This window comes from Rhincodon typus, chromosome 16 (assembly GCF_021869965.1).
Source record: "Rhincodon typus isolate 14 chromosome 16, sRhiTyp1.1, whole genome shotgun sequence".
In the NCBI taxonomy this organism is placed as follows: Eukaryota; Metazoa; Chordata; class Chondrichthyes; order Orectolobiformes; family Rhincodontidae; genus Rhincodon; species Rhincodon typus.
In genome coordinates this window covers 57,583,994-57,600,068 of record NC_063347.1, presented here as the reverse complement: position 1 = coordinate 57,600,068, position 16,075 = coordinate 57,583,994, and the positions used below count along the sequence as shown (strand labels likewise).

General features: G+C 47.2%; 1 protein-coding gene across 2 annotated transcripts in view; it reads left to right on the top strand.

The window, feature by feature from the left end:
• srgap3 (SLIT-ROBO Rho GTPase activating protein 3) overlaps positions 1–16,075 on the top strand; it is a 210,277-nt gene that overhangs the window by 174,752 nt on the left and 19,450 nt on the right. For both annotated transcript variants that reach the window (XM_048606510.1, XM_048606511.1), the window contains exons 11-15: positions 1,037–1,064; positions 3,254–3,356; positions 10,527–10,587; positions 11,272–11,349; positions 13,783–13,917. In XM_048606510.1, coding sequence (XP_048462467.1) covers positions 1,037–1,064; positions 3,254–3,356; positions 10,527–10,587; positions 11,272–11,349; positions 13,783–13,917 — 405 coding nt within the window. The remainder of the gene's footprint in view (positions 1–1,036; positions 1,065–3,253; positions 3,357–10,526; positions 10,588–11,271; positions 11,350–13,782; positions 13,918–16,075) is intronic.

Here is a 16,075-nt window from a genome sequence, read left to right as displayed (position 1 = left end):
TATCTGACTCCATGCTGTAACAGTCCTGGGAGGCTTTGATGCAACAGCATTGAGGACGTTTCTATCCCTGTGATCTCCCTGTCCTAGGAATGTTTGATGTGGACAGTATAGAAGGAGCTTTACTCTTTAGATAACCCTGTGCTGTCCCTGTCCTGGGATTGTTTGATGGGGACAGTGTAGAGGAAGCTTTCCTTTCCATTTAATAATGTGTTGTTTGTGCTGTGGGAGTGTTTGGTGGGGACAGTGCCGAGGGAGCTTCTGTACTAACCCCATGTTGTATCTGTCCTGAGAGTGTTTAATGGGGACAGTGGAATGGAAGAGTTACTTCCACTTTAAAAGCATAGAGGGAGCTTTACTCTGTACCTAACAGCTTGCTGTCCCTGTCCTGGGAGTGTTTGATGGGGACAATGTGGAGGAGCTATAATTTCAGTTTAAAAGTATAGAAGCAGCTTTACTCTGTACCTAGACGATACTGTACCTTTCCTGCGGGTGTTTGATGGAATCAATGTAGTGGAAGCTTTATTTTTTAGTTTAAAACTGTTGGGGAAGCTTTACTTTATCTAACCCTGTGCTGCTCCTGCTGTGGGAGCATTTGATGGGGACAGTGTCGAGAGAGCTTTACCTAAAAGAGTAGAGGAAGCTTTACTCTTTCTCTATCCCTGTGCTGAGAGTTTAGGACGTGGCAATGTATTTAACTTCTTCAAAAGAGTAGAGGGGCAGTTACTTTCAGTTAAAAGAGGAGAGGAAATGCACGGGGGTTTGTTTAGATTTCTTTGAACAAAAAGCCAACACAGACGTAACGGCTTCATTTGCCTCCTCCTAAATGTTTCTAAATTTCCAAACAAAGATCAGGAGAGGTGTTAAGCAGGCAACAAAGCTAAAATTCTGCACTTCATGCTGTTGCCCAATCTGCCTTACTGTTCCTTCAAGTGGAATAATTCATGACTTTATGTGGGTTCATTCTGGAAGTGTTGAGAATGCAAATGTGGAGTGATTTTTGTTTTTGTTTGCTAAACAATGATATTTTTCCTTTTAGGTGAGAAGGCCGAATGTGGGACTTCAAGGTAGGAGCCCAGTGTTCCCTATCTTAGTCGGTGCAGTTCCAGACAATAACTGACCAGAGATATTCTCAGATTCTTGCAGTGAAACCTCAACCAGTAGACACCCAAGTCAAAGGGAACGGCAAATTGTTGCTACTGTGCTATTACCTGCAACCAATTTAGCCCTTCCCTCCCTGACCCTATGTCCTCTCTGTGCCCCACTACCATATCCCACAGTAACCCACTAACTTCATAAGCCTCCGTCATCATCCAGGCCTTCACAGCCCTGTTTTCCACTGTCTAACTTGTTGGAGGCCCCCTCTCGACACACCTGCAGCATCTTTTAGGTGTACATGTCAAGGCTGTATATTTGTTTGTGTAACCTGGGATGGTTGTTCTTCAAGCTTTTACTGTTTGCATGCCCTCGCACCACCCCCAATGCTCCCCCGCTCGCTTTGATGTAATATTACAGAAGAATGATCAGCAGCGGGGGAGTGGCATTGACTTTGGTGAGATATCAGTGACATGATGTCCACTTCCAAGCTGGGAGGGCTTCAGCCCTTAGGCCAGGCTTGATGTTCAGCCAGCTCCTCGTCTCCACCTTCAGCCCTTTGAAACTTGACCTCTTGAGTGTATGTTGTGACGGTGACAGGAATCCTCTTTCTGAAACGATATGGTTGTTGCTCCTACTTCTGCTGTCTGGTTTTGAGAGTGAGTGGGTGTGTGTGCGTGCATGCGCGCGAGGTTCCTATCTTTGTTCACCTTATGTCCGTGGCCATAATACTGACCCATCAGCGGACTACCTTTTCGGACAAGCCTGTGGACACCGCTTTGAGGACCAGTGACCAGAGGTGGCATCCCCTCCAACCCTTCCTCCAAACATTCACCTAAACCCCACAGGACCTACCTTTCTCCCTGTCAAAAACTGATCACTAACTCTGTGAATGCACCCTTACGCTCAAAGATCTGCCAAACATAGACCTGTCCCCACTTCTCCCCCACACACTAGCGTTTCAGCAAGGACAACTAATCAGTGAAACCTCTCCAGGAGTGTATCTGGTTTGTAGATCGTGCTGCAGACCGATAGGAAAGTCAAGGAGTGTCTCTCGAGGCCAACCCCTCTTGCTTGTTCTTGTGTTGATTGGCCATTTTCTCCCCCCACCAAACCTGACGGAGAGCAGGCGTTTGATAGGTTACTTGGCGTGCATCAGTGAGATGGTCGCGGCTGAGATTTCTCATGCTGTGGAGCTGACGTTGATCTGCTCCAGAGCATTTGCCAGCTCTTCCAGGTGTCAAGCCTGCTTGGTGCATTCAGTTAGTAAGCATTGAGGCTGAGGGATATCCACAGGCTCATCGCGGTGAGAGCTGGGTGGGATTCCGAAACACCACGGTCCCTCCTCTGGCATCCTCCTCGCACCGTCGAGAATCTCCTGATCTACGGGAGAGAGCGGGGGATTGGGAGCTGCCAAGAGTGGGGCTCGCTAGTGCTGTCCGTAGCTCTGCCCTGCCCCGCCCCAGACAAAACCGTTCTCTGCCCTGATCCTGTTTCATTACCGCAACTTGTTCAGTAAGACTCACTTGGCCGGGGTTGAGGATCCTGGAAGAATGACACTGGAATTGGCAGAAAAAGGCATCTCCTTTGAGCAAGGATGGCCTAATTGCCAAGAACAGTCCTCAAACTGTACGTGTGACAAAGACCCCAGTCTGTACAGAGTCTGCTGATCTCATACAGCATACTGTTGCACCAAGCCCCATTCGATGGGGGCTATAGAGGGGAGAAAGCAGCCAGACACCCTGCTCAATTGGCCCCAGCTGGATAGTGTTGAGGTGTCAAGGGTGGATAGGAACTGCCTTGGTGAAGATGCCCATAGACATCACTACCATCACATGCTAGCCACCCAATGGGTGACATTCCAGAGTGCCTATAGAATATAATGGAAAGCAGGAGAGGAGAGGGGGAGAGAGAGAGAGAGAGAGAGAGAGACCGAGAGAAAGGGAAAGTTAGTAGGTTTCTAGGCCTTCCAGTTATGTTTGTGTTACATTATATTTCTAATGGGCGCTGACCTCAACCTAAGTGCGAAATAATGGGATGCTGTTATAGCTGCCGTTGAACATTGTTTCTGTACCTCGATGATTAACTCTTGTTTCTGCGATCCACATTCTTCAAAGTATATTGTTTTCTCTGTGTGTTGATTTTGTTCCATTTCTCTCAGGCCCCCATCGCTTCCCCCTAAGCCACAGAAAATGAGGAAGCCTAGGCCTCGCTCACAGTATAATCATAAATTGTTTAATGGCGATATGGAGACGTTCATACAGGTACTTGGTGGCAGGCACTGATAGACTGCAAACGCTGAATGGAATGGTGGCTTTCTGTGTCTTTCCAAACCCTTGCTAGTTCTCTTTCATCTGGGGCTGTAGTGCATCTCTTTTGCTCTGGGTAGGCCCGTGATCCTCTCAGGCTTCCACCCAGGTCGCCATCGGGGTATTCGTTACAGATCTTTACCGAATAACCGTGCCTGTGACCTCATCAGGGCTGTCATTATTGTCGGTCCCTGGCTACAAATTGCCCGGGGGAGGGGGTGTCACAGTCTCGTGGTGCTGAGTTGAAGTCTTGTCCAGTTGGTGGCTGATCTGAGAGATGTTGTGCGTGGGGTTGGGGAGGGTGACAATACCCCTGGAAAAACTGTAGCCGAGCCTGGGCAGGACAGGCCTGTATGACTCAACAGGGCTCATTGAGGTCAGTTCGATGAGAGTAGGCTGTAGGCCTCCTACCCATCCCCTTTAATATATTCTGTCGAGGATTATTAGATTAACTTTCCTTCTGCTCACCCAGGATTTAGGTCAACTAATTTTCAAAGCATTCTGTGACACTGGTAACTCAGTCAAGCGATGGTGGGTGAATTACCTTTTTTTAATTCATTCATAGGAGAGGGCATCGCTGGCCAGGCCAGCATTTACTGCCCATCCCTAATTGCCCAGAGAGCAGAGTAAGAGTCAACCATATTGCTGTGGGTCTGAGGGTCGCATGTAGGCCAAACCAGGAAAAGATGGCAGTTTCCTTCCCCAAAGGACACTGGTGAATCAGATGGGTTTTTCTAGCAATCAACAATGGATTCATGGTCATCGTCAGATGATTGATTTGAGATTTTTATTGAATTGAAATTCCACCATCAACTATGGTGGGATTCAAACCTGGGTGCCCAGAACATTATCTAGGTCTCTGGATTGATAGTCCAGCGAAAATACCGGTAGGCCGTCACCTCCCCTTAGGGAGAGGCCTTGTTGATCCACACAGACCAGAGGCATCAACTTTGATTCCTAGTCTGTGATGTGTTGTAGTTGTTCCTGGGGGAGGGGACAGACAGGAATTGAACGTTCCTGCTGTCTGTTTTCTCAAGGACTTGCACACAGCTTGCCAGTCCCTGTGCACTCCATTGTAGTAATGGACACTGTAGATGACATGCTCCTTCTGCCCCTGGAGATGGTGAGTTGGTGGGAGGTAGGAAGTGTGTGTCTGATACCTATCTGCTCACTCCTCAGCCAGAATTAGGATCTGGGTAGGGAGGCCCGTGGTCAACTTTATCCTTTTATTTTCTACCCAGAAGTGTTGTCTCACACAACTGAGCACCTTCCCACCACCAAAATCACCCTGACTTTTTTAAAACTAGTAACCACGCCCAGTAAAAACACGCATGTATCCAATTGAGTATTTACAAGCAAAGCCCATTTACGGACAAAACAAATAGTCAAAGGTGAAGAGGGAGTTAGAAAGAGCAGAAAGGGACTAAATTAAAATGGAGTCGGAGGGAGAATTAAAGCATTGTATCCCCTTCAGTACCCACCTCTCTCTCAAGGCATCGAGAGCATTGGTGGACACCGCACACTTCATCTCCGATGACACCCGGGCACAAACACAACTGTGGAAGAGAACAAGAGTTGGCAGGGATGACCCCCTCCACCGCCCTCTGCCTGGCCAGGCCAGGCCAGGCCATGGTCAACTTTCTCCCTCCACTGTGAACTGACTTGTCAGTTAATGACCTACCTCAGTGCTTCATCCCATTGTTGTTAAGCTTAACTGAGCTGTAAGCAGGCTTTCCACCCAAACGGTAGTGGCTGCTATGGGTGAGGGGAGCAGTTGCCCTCTCAAAGACACTCTGTGCTTGATTGAGGGACTGGACATCAACCAGGGTAGGGTGGCCACTGTGGATCAGCCACATCCCATTCCCACCACTAACCCAAGCTTCTCTCTCTTCCCCGCACCCCTCACAACCCCACCCACCCCCATTGATTCTTCAGGGCCACCAAACTGAGAAAACCACCCTACCCCACCACGTCCTGGCCTACTCTACAATCCAAGGCCTCCAGTGGCATCCTTCCTGCTGCAGCCACGTCCCCCCCGCCATGGTGCTCAAGAATCGCTCGCCTCTAATTGGCCAGCAGCTCTCGGTAGGCTCCCCCTCCTCCTCGGGTGGGCTAGTTGGGTACGTGCTGACTTTGTCATTGCCCGATTGGCGAGAGGTAAGACCGGTCACTCCCTGTGTGAAAGTCTCTCGCCAGCTGTTCAGGCAGGACCCCCTAGCGCATCAACAGTCGGTGTGTGCCCTGATCCTGCCCAGTCATGTAGCTCACTGATACCCCTTGGAAGACTCAGCCCAGGAGGGATTGGGTGAGGCCCTACCTAGTAGCTTTGGACTATATAACTGGAGCTTAGTCTGCTCAGCAGGGAGAGGGAACTGTGATCTGTTTTGTAAACTCCAGGAGGCAAAGCTTAACACAAGACCTGGGACAATGAGAATCTGGTGGAGCCTCCCTTCTGTTCAGTCCTTCTGCTCCACTTCCTGTGGAAAGTTACTGAACCCTGGAGTTTGCTGTTGGTCCTAGCCTCTGGTCCCAGCACTGTGGTTGTATTGTGTCTTTCCTCAGTTCCCTTCATTGCTATTTAGCGCTTGTATTCTTCGCTTAAAATTACCCGCACAGCCTTCTCTGTGGTGCCAAACCTCGGTCGACACACAATCTTCATCTCCTTCAATGCCAAATTTTTGTATTGATCCTCAGGATGGGGCCAGCGCTGACATTAACTGGCCATCCCTGGATGGTTTGTGAAGGAACCACCTTTGCCCTCTCAGTAATTGGAACAGACTTGCTCAGACACTGAGCTCCGTCCCCCACCCCCCAATGCCCCCAGCATACCTTGTCAAAGGTCCGTGAATCATGACAGTGGAATATTTGGCTATGGGGAGCCTCACAGTCGAACCGCATCCTGCTCTCGCCCAATTCTTCACTTTCCAGTCAAAGTTACAAGGGTAGACAATCCGAGCTCACTTTCCACCATCCCCAGATCCGGTCTGACTCTCGGCATGGTTGTGACCAGCACAGACCTGGAATAAGAGAGGACCTTTCTCATTCAGTGACATGTTGGTGCAGGCAGTGGTGAGTTCCCAGACAGAACTGTATCCGTTCTATAAAAAAAAAAATCCCCAGGTTACTGCGCACTCTTAATTGTCCAGACAACCAAACGAGGTTGTGCGGCCATTTTGAGTTGACATTGAAGAGTCGGTCATGTTGAGTCAGGACCGGAATCATCTTTGGATCAGCCTCAATACGGATGGCACACTCATCCTGCTGCCCCCCCCCTCCCCCACACAGGGCAATTAATGAACTGGGTTGATGGGTTTCTAAATGACAGGCCGATTTGCCTTTTGCGATGCAGACGAGGGAGCATCTGAGATGCAGACAGCCCCCGACTCTATAAGCTGCCACTGCATTCCAGCCTTCTCTGACCTGTCCCTGAGGCCTCTTGTGGGATCGGGCGGGACCTCGAGTGACTTTTATTCTCTGCTTCATCTGTGTTTTTTTCTTGCTTTGCCGCTGACAGAGGAAGAAGGAATACCCGCGCCAGGACTCAGGTATACACCGTAGAGCTAGCTTCTGAAGCAAGGTGGGGAGACGGGTGGAGGGGGGGGGGGGGTGGATGGAGGAGGGGCAAGGGAAGTGGGTCCCCACCAGAGCCAAGGCCCCATTTTCCACAAAGCTGTTTCAACTCTTCCCCCCCCCCCCCCCCCCCCCCCAGGAGCTGTGGGATCCAGCAAGTACCACCCCCCTAAGTTGTGGATGGGCTTGCAACATCTCTTCACCACTGAGGTAGGAGTTGTCGTCAACAGGGACAAGGAATGTTCCGGAAGACTTGAAGATTCAACACCTGCGCACTGCTATAGACAACCTGAGTGAAAAACCGTACGAGAAAACATTTACCCCCCCCTTAATTAACCTATTTTTCTAATTAACCTGTTAAGAGATGTTGTGACACACCTCTGGATCAGGTGGGCCTTGAACCTGGGCCTCATAGTCCAGGTATAGGGAGGCCCCCACTGTGGCACAGGAGGGCCCTGAGGTAAGCTTTAATTTTTTTTTAACCCATTTTTCTAATCAACCTGCTCAAATATTATCACGCACCTCTGGAGCAGGTGGGACTTGAACCTGGGCCTGCTGGTCCAGGGCTAGGGACACTACCACTGCACCATAAGAGGGCCCACTTCATTCAAATATCTCCACTAACTGTTTCTAAGATTAGTGAAGGCAGGGGCCACAGGGGGGAGGCTGTTCAACTTCACTCGGGTGGGGTAGGGCTGTAGTTCACATTGGGGCCAAACTAGATGTGGTTTGCTTCAGTAGAAAAGGCCCAGTGAACCGTTTGGCCCCATTTTTTTTCCCAAACGGGGCATCAGGGTCCAATCCCCACCTTGACTTCACCCCCACGCCAAAGCCAGGATTAACCTGGAGCACGACCCTACCATCCCAGCGCCCCCCACATCTCTCTGTCTGTCTCTGTCTCTCTCCCTCTCCCTCTGTCTCTGAGGCTGTAGTACTGATGTCAGTTGTTAAACAATCGTCAATAATTTCATGGATTGGGAATAAGGTATTCCCTCGGGGTCATTCTGCAATTGGAGCAAGGCTAGAAAGGGCAGGGACCAGTGCAGAGAAAAGCAGATGTCCCCTCACCTTCAAGAACATCAGACGTGTTTAAACTCAAATAACAATGGTCCCACAACAAAGGGTTGGGTTGGGGTGAGGGATGGCACTCTCGATGAAAAGAAATACGGAGGTATGCCCAGCCTGTGAATAAGACGGTGAACGCCCATGATGATTTGCCAGGGCGAGCAGTGCTTGAATACGCTGAACTGTTCTGGGACTGCAGACAATGCTACTGTTACCAGTAGCAACAAAGAATTGAGAGCACAGTAGATTGAGAGCTCCTGTGACAGCAGAGGGCTGATAGGAGGCTCAGTGGTGAGCTGACAAGATTAGAGACAGCGTCCTTTGGGTGGATTAGACAGAAGTGAGCTATGGAGAGGGCCCAGTGACTCTACTTGAGGCCTGTGCCCTGTACCCCTCCCCCGCCTGGCCAGCAGACACCCCAGCAAGACTCTGTGCTGCGGCACAGAAACATGAAAGGCTCAAAAGGATTTAATTAAACTGATTCATTGTCAGCCCGTTTTGCTGCATTATCTCCTTTTGCACAAATGACCGGGGGCTAATTAACATTCATTTGAACTTGTGTTCCTTTGCATATTTTCCTAATTAACATGCAAATGAAGGCAGATTCAAAGTCTCTTTGTTGAGTGGTACTTTCTCCAAGCAAAGACATTTTTAAATTTTTTTTGTTTTTTTTGTGGGCAAAGATCAGTCTGTGGGCGGGTTTACAGTGGAACAGGTTCTTACAGCCCTCCTGCACCTCAGGCAAAACACCCGTCCATTTATCTACAAGCCTATGATGTTTTTACAAACAGGCGCACAGAAGCACGTTTGAGGGTGGAAAAAAATACGATCCCCCCCCGCAGGAAATACTGGAGGAAGAGGTATAGGAGATTTGGGGGGGGCTTAGAGGTGTTGAAAATGATGAGGGGTTTTGCCTGAGTGGACAAGAAGTGCTCAGAAGGGAGTTGTGTTCTGGGGCACAAGTTGAAGGCTTTGGCTGAAGAACCTGATGGAGCAAGGTGAGCATTCTTCCAACACAGAGAGTTGCCTGAAAGGCTGATGAAAGCAGTCCCAGTTGTAACTTTCAAAAAGATAAATTGATAAAGGTTTTTGAAGGCTTATTGAAGAAGAACAGGCTTGGTGAACCGATTGAGTAGCTCTTTGGATGAGCCAGCATGCATTAGACGGGCCAAATGGACTGCCCCCTGTGCCATTGGATCTGAAGAGCCCTTGTCAGCTGTAGTATCTTCATCAGGCTCTCCCCTCCCCCATCATCAGCAACAGCCCAGTCCCACAGTGGTATTGACTAACACAGCTCAGCTCCCTTTGGCAGGGGAAATTTGAGATTTCTCATGACGACGATGCATTCGTGAAGTGTGAAAGGCTTGCTATCAACGTACCTTTTCTGAAGAAATTTGAACACTTCCGAGGCACCAGTCACATCGAATTTACAATTCAAACAGGGTGTTCGACTTGACAGATCAACGCCAATGTTCAGACTCCACGTGAGCACCCTCTTCCTATCGTGCATTCATTCAGCTTCACCTTAAATGGATCAATGTTACTTGCCAATTATAATGGTGGCTGCCATTCAGTTAGATGGTGTCTATTTATTCTGTAAACTTGGGTTCAAATCCACCATTACCTCCAGGATAAGTCTCCCTCATCAGATGGCACAATGAGTGTACAGGAAATGAATTCCAGAGATTTCATTTTCTTTGTAGGTGTGGAGCCTCCATGCTAAACTGCCTCTCACTCAGAAACCATCCAACTTGATAAACACACAAAGTATAAGATGCTAGGGTAGACTTTTGGAAGGTATATAGAGAGACGTTTAGTTCATTTGTAACCAATGGTCTATTTAACTTTGTATGAATCTAGCCTGTACCTGTCCTGGGAGAATTCGATGGGGATGGTGTAAAGGAAGCTTTACTCTGTATCTAACCCCGTGCTGTCCCTCTCCTGGTAGATTTGATTGGGACAGTGTAGAGGGAGCTTTACTCTGTATCTAGCCCTGTGCTGTCCCTGTCATGGGTATGTTTGATGTGGAAAGTGTAGAGGAAGCTTTGCTCTGTATCTAACCCCGTGCAGTACCTGTCCTGGGAGTGTTTGATGGGGACAGTGTTTTACTTTCAGTTTAGACGTGTAGAGGGACCTTTAGTATCAGTTTAAGTGAGGAGGAGGAGCTTTAGTTTCAGTTTAAAGGAGTAGAGAAGCTGTGAAGAGGGTGGGTGCTGTGGCTATGGGCTTCCCATTTCTGAGCAAGATGGACGTTAGTGTGACTGGTCTCTGCAGCTTTTACTCAGGTGAATGTTGATGGCAGTGATTGGCTTGTGAGCTGTCCTTCTGTTTCCTCTCACATCACGGAGCTTTGTCTGTAAGGAGCCAGCGCACCTTGGATCCGTGCCATGCCTTGTCCTCTCTCACTTCTGAATCCAGTTGTCGGGATCTTGCTGTGCATTCTTTCAGTTTACTGACAATGTCCTCCCTCGTTTTTTTTTTTATATATAGGACTCTGGACAACCCATCCCACTTGTGGTGGAGAGCTGTATTCGATTCATTAATCTCTATGGTAGGTTATAGCCATAATTTAAAACCTATGTTTTTGCACCCCACAGCCCCCTGTGTCCTGGTTTCCATAGAAATTCTTGGATCTCCTCAACACCTCATCCAGCCTCCATGCACAAGACTATAGCAAGTGGATGTTTAAAAACCTCGAGAACCTTTTAACGGGCCCTGGTTATATGGGACTTCGCAACTGCTTTTGTTTGTCTGGACCTGACTAATAGATCATATGTGGCTGAGAGTCAGGTGGTGTTTCAAGTATCTTTGTAACTCCAGGATAATTGGACTTGCCTGACATTAGTTCCTGGAGTAGAAGCTGTCCCAGATACCGAGGCAAATTGTAGCCTTCCCAACAATGTCCATATTAAGCTTGGGCCAATCTCCACAGCACAGGAATAAAATCTGCTATTCGTGGTTGGTCTGCAATAGTGATATAATTAATCTTGCCCCAAATTGCAGTGAGATATCGGGTGATGTGGTTAATCCTCTCTGGTTAACAATGAAATATGCGGTTACTGATAGTAGAAGCATATTGTGTCAGGTTATAGCCAAGTGATTGTGCATCATGGAGGTTAGTTTAATGCAACTGTCCATGGAGCTACTTGGCCAAAGGAGCTACTTGGCATATTCGTTTTGGATTTGGAACAGAAGAGTTTGTGAATATATTTGTTTTTGTGTTTTTTTTTCTTAGGCCTACAACAGCAGGGTATTTTCCGTGTTCCAGGCTCTCAGAGTGAAGTCAATGACATCAAGAACGCCTTTGAGAGAGGTGAGCTTGAGGGAGAATTAAGGTAAAAGATAGCCATTGGTGCTGTTAAAGTTTTTATTCATTGGGGTTCCAGATACACCACTGACTCTCAGCTTTACGACATTTAAACATAATTATTTACGTTGATATGAGGAATGGTTAGTGATATTTTTCACCTGATCCAATGCTGCTGCTTGGAGCCTCAGCCCAGGTCATGTCAGACCCTGCCTCGCCCTCTCCGTCTCACCCACCACCCCTGCTTTCCACGTGTTTTCCTTTCACTTCTTTTGGCCTCCCAAACCCTTTCCTATTACCCACTTCTCCCCCTCTTTTAAGCCCCTTCCCCCTTTTTAAGAACCCTTCCCCTTTCATCATTCCCTGTACCCCAAACACTTAGCCTCACCACTCTCCCTGTCCTCTTCCCTGCTACCCCGATGCCTTTCCCATTCCCATTCTCCTCTCTCACCTCCTCCCTTCACCTCCTTTCTTCACTCCTCTCTCTTTCTATGTTCCACAACTCCAAACACCAAAACCTCTCATCCCTCTGCTTCTTCCCCCCCCCCATTACTCCTTCCTCCATTCTCCCTCCATTTCCCACTCCTATTCTTCACCTCCTCTTCCCTACCCTTCTACTTCTTTCCTCCTGCCCCCACTCTTGCTTTTACTTCCTCTCCCCTCCCCTCTCCTCCTCCCATTCCTCCCACCTCCCCCTTTACCCTCTCAGCCCCCATTTCCCTGTTTTCCTTCCCCCCACCCCGTGCCCCGATTCTCCCCTCTCCTTGCCCCCTGTTATCCCACTCTCCATTTAATCAGACCCCAGAGTAATCCAAACACAGCAGACGTCAGTTGTCATGTTGAGAGCTCTGTTTTCCTGACACTTTTGCAAGCAAAGCTTCACATACAGTACATTAACTGACATCGAGGGGAAATTGCACATCTTAATAGAGTTTTAATGAGTGTTTGATTTTGTCAGTAAATTAGTTTTAAACAAATTGTACAATTACCCACTCACCTGAATCAAGTCCTCGGACATTTCAGTGAGAAATAAAACGAAACGAGGATTTTCCCTCTTGACAGCTCGTGCATTAACCCATTGACTGCTGGTTCTTCCTGGGCTCCTGAAGTTTGTTTCCTCTGCTCTCACACACTGATGTTAAAACAGTAATGAAGCTTCTGAAACACCAGGCATGATTTAACTGAGAGGATACTAACCATAACCCTCGGGGACGTGATGGCCTAGTGATATTGTCACTGGACTATAAATCCAGAGAACCAGGTAATGGTCTGGAGACCTGGGTTTGAATCCCACTACGGCAGATGGTTGAATTTGAATTCAGTAAAAAATATGGAACTCAGAGTCGAATGATGAATCCATTGTCAATTGTTGGAAAAGCCCATCTGGTTCACTAATGTCCTCTAGGGAAGGAAACTGTCATCCTTACCCAGTCTGGCCTACATTTGACTCCAGACCCACAGCAATGAGGTTGACTCTCAACTGCCTTCTGGGCAATTAGGGATGGGCAATAAATGTTGGCATAGCCAGAGATCCCCATGAATGAATTTTTTAAAAAGCCAACGATTCCAGTCCACCTTTTCTCAAAATCCATCACCTCTCCGTTTATCTTGTCTATTTTTAAAGGGCTCTTGTGCAGTGGTAGTGTCCCACTCTGGATCAAGAGGCCCTGGTTCACATCTCACCTGCTCCACAGGTGGTGTTATAACACCTCTGAACAGGTTGATTAGACTATATCTACCTTATAAATTTTTACTGTTTATCCTTGTTGTCCTCTCCCATAGTCTTGACCTCAGTGTCACTTTCAGTTGACCTAAGTTTTATTGAGAGTTTTCTTTTACAATTGATGCTCACTATGTTTGATTTGTTAAGTCTGGGAATGGACTCTGGAATAGCTGCTTAAAGGAAATCACAGCTGAACGTCACAAATAGACATTTTAAAGCACGGCCAATAAAACCTGTTATACTCATGGGAACTGGTGTCATCTCTGCACAGATCCAGAATACAGAAGGATACACATTTATTTTTGGCAGTAGCTTTGAAATGAGACATTCAACTGATGCCCCAGATGTCAGAGATCCCGTGGCATTGTTTCAAAGGAGAGTTGGGGACATTTACCCTGGACGATATTCATCCCTCAATCTCTACCATCAAAATATTATCTCTGCTGTTTGTGGGAGTTTTCTGTGGAAAGAAAATGGCCACCACATTACCTGCATTGTGACTACACCACCAAAAGTGCTTCGTTGGCTGTAAAACGCTTCGGGTTGTCCGCTGGTCAAGAAAAGCACTATATAAATGCAAGTCTTTTACTCCGCCTCTTTCATTTGGGTAGCTCAGGGGAACAGGGGCCTAGAATTTGCATCTGGAGCCTGACTCCTTGAGGCCCAGTCAACCTGAAGGCCCTGCATTAATATAAATTCTTTCCTTTACAAACCAGGTGAGGACCCCCTCATGGATGATCGCAATGAGCATGACATCAACTCAGTCGCTGGGGTCCTGAAGCTGTACTTCCGTGGCCTGGAAAACCCACTCTTCCCCAAGGAGAGGTTCCTGGATTTAATCTGCTCCATTAGTAAGTACAGGACATCAGGTTTTCTCCTGACACTTCCTGCATAACTTTATAACACTGCTGCTGCATTGTGTGGAGACACAGCTCGTCAGCAGCACAGGCTGTTAGCACCGCATTTGGAACAGTTAACACCGGTGAATACAGCCCAAGGGTCAAGGTTCATAATTGTCAAGGACAGTGCATATACAGCAAACATTTTATTAACCAGCACCTATAGGACCAGGAATGTGCACCAGTCGATCAAATATTCTGGTTGATCAAGAGGTCCACATGATCAATGTAAAAACATACACTAAATAATTGAAATGTAATGCACCAGGTATACTTGTCACTGTTATATTTTACTTACAGCATAAATCACTTAAATAACAATGCAACGCTGCCTTGAATAAAACTTAACACAGAGAATGTTCTCACTCACACCCTCAACTGACTACTCGGACGTTGCAATCACTATATTTGAGGAGAAATTGACTCAAACTTGAACTAACTGTTGATATTTTGAGAGGCTATTCAAATGAACAGCAAATATTGAGGTAAATAAAGTTTTTAAAAGACTAATAATTGGACAGAATAATACAGTAAACTTTGTGATGTTTGAGGTATATAATACTTGCTGGTTTATCGAGTGCTGGTTCATAAGGTGCAGGTTAAAACAAAGTTTGCTGTACCCAGATGAGCTCTGGGACTGGTAACAGGTTTTGGTAACAGAGAGAGAGAATGCAGATTGAAAGCGATTGACGAGAAAGCAGAGAGGAGATGAAGAGTCTTTCTTTAATACAGTGTTTTTATGATCTGCAAAGTCTTAGAGGACAGTGAATGCAGTTCCATGAGCAACTTCTGAAAGCAAATTTGGGCAAATACTTGAGAAGGAAGGTCTATGGGAAGAAAGGGAGTGGGATCGGATTAATTGGACAGCTCTTTCAGTGAGTCAGTAAATGCCTGATTGGCGAATGGCCTCAGTCTGTGTCTGCAAAGGATGATCAGCATCTGGGAGGGAGGGAGTGGGAGGGCAGTGTTTCCTCATCAGCACAAGATGAGAATTCTTCTTTATTCCTCAATCAATGTCGAACATATAACTCATGATCCCAGGGAGTGGCCGAAGTGGCAAAGACAGACACGTTTAAGAGAAACTAGATAGGTATTTGTTGAAGAAGGAAATGGATAGTTGTGCTGATAATTGATGTTGGTGAACCAGATGGATTTTTTCTGACAATCGGCAGTCGTTTCATGGCTATCATTAGACAAATAATTCCAGATTTCTATTAAATTCAAACTTCATCTGACATGGTAGGATTCGAACCCATGTCCCAGAACATTAGCTGGGTCTCTGGATTAATATTCTAGTAATAATACTGGATGCCTTCCCTGCTGTGTACAGATTGGCTGCTGTGTTTTCTATACGTATTACAACAGTGGCTACAGTACATTACAAAAACACTTTACTGGCTATAAAATATTTTGAGACGTGCGGCGGTCATGAAAGGTGCTATGTAAATGTAAGTCTTTTCCCCTTTAAGTGAAAGTGACTGGCCCCTGGGAGCACAGTGCCTGAAGAGGCCTTTTACCAGCGGGCGTTGGAAGTGAAAATCGACCCAAATATGTGACCCCTGGACCTTCTGCAGCCAATCTTAGCGTGACCCTCAGTGTCCACTTGCAAACTGTTGGGATATTTTCCACATTAGCTGCATCCCCTCTTGCAGACGCGTACTCTGAACCCCATCCTGACACAATCCTTAATCTGGGTTTTCCCTCATTAACAATAGTTTGAAGGACGACCTGCATTTGTCCAAACTGCTGACTGCACATACAATGGTTGGGGGGGAGCTGCAGTGGTTAGAGTAGGCAGCTTCTACCCACCACCACCTTCCAGGTGATTAGGACTGAGTGACGGCCACAACTCCATGAAAGAATGAAAAAGGGCTTTAGAGATTGAAAACTACTAGAACAAAGGAAAACATTGCACACTTAGGCTAGTGACAGCTAACAGCAAGAGGTGTTATTTGGAGGTTAATGTCCGAAAGCCATGGGGGAGGGATTTGAAAAGCGTGCAAGAGACTGTTCAGTAGGAGATGAAAAGTTATGCAGTCCGTACACAGAAAGTACATGTGTGCGTGTGCCTGTGCGCGCGCACGTGTCTGTCTGTCTGTGTGTGCCTGTG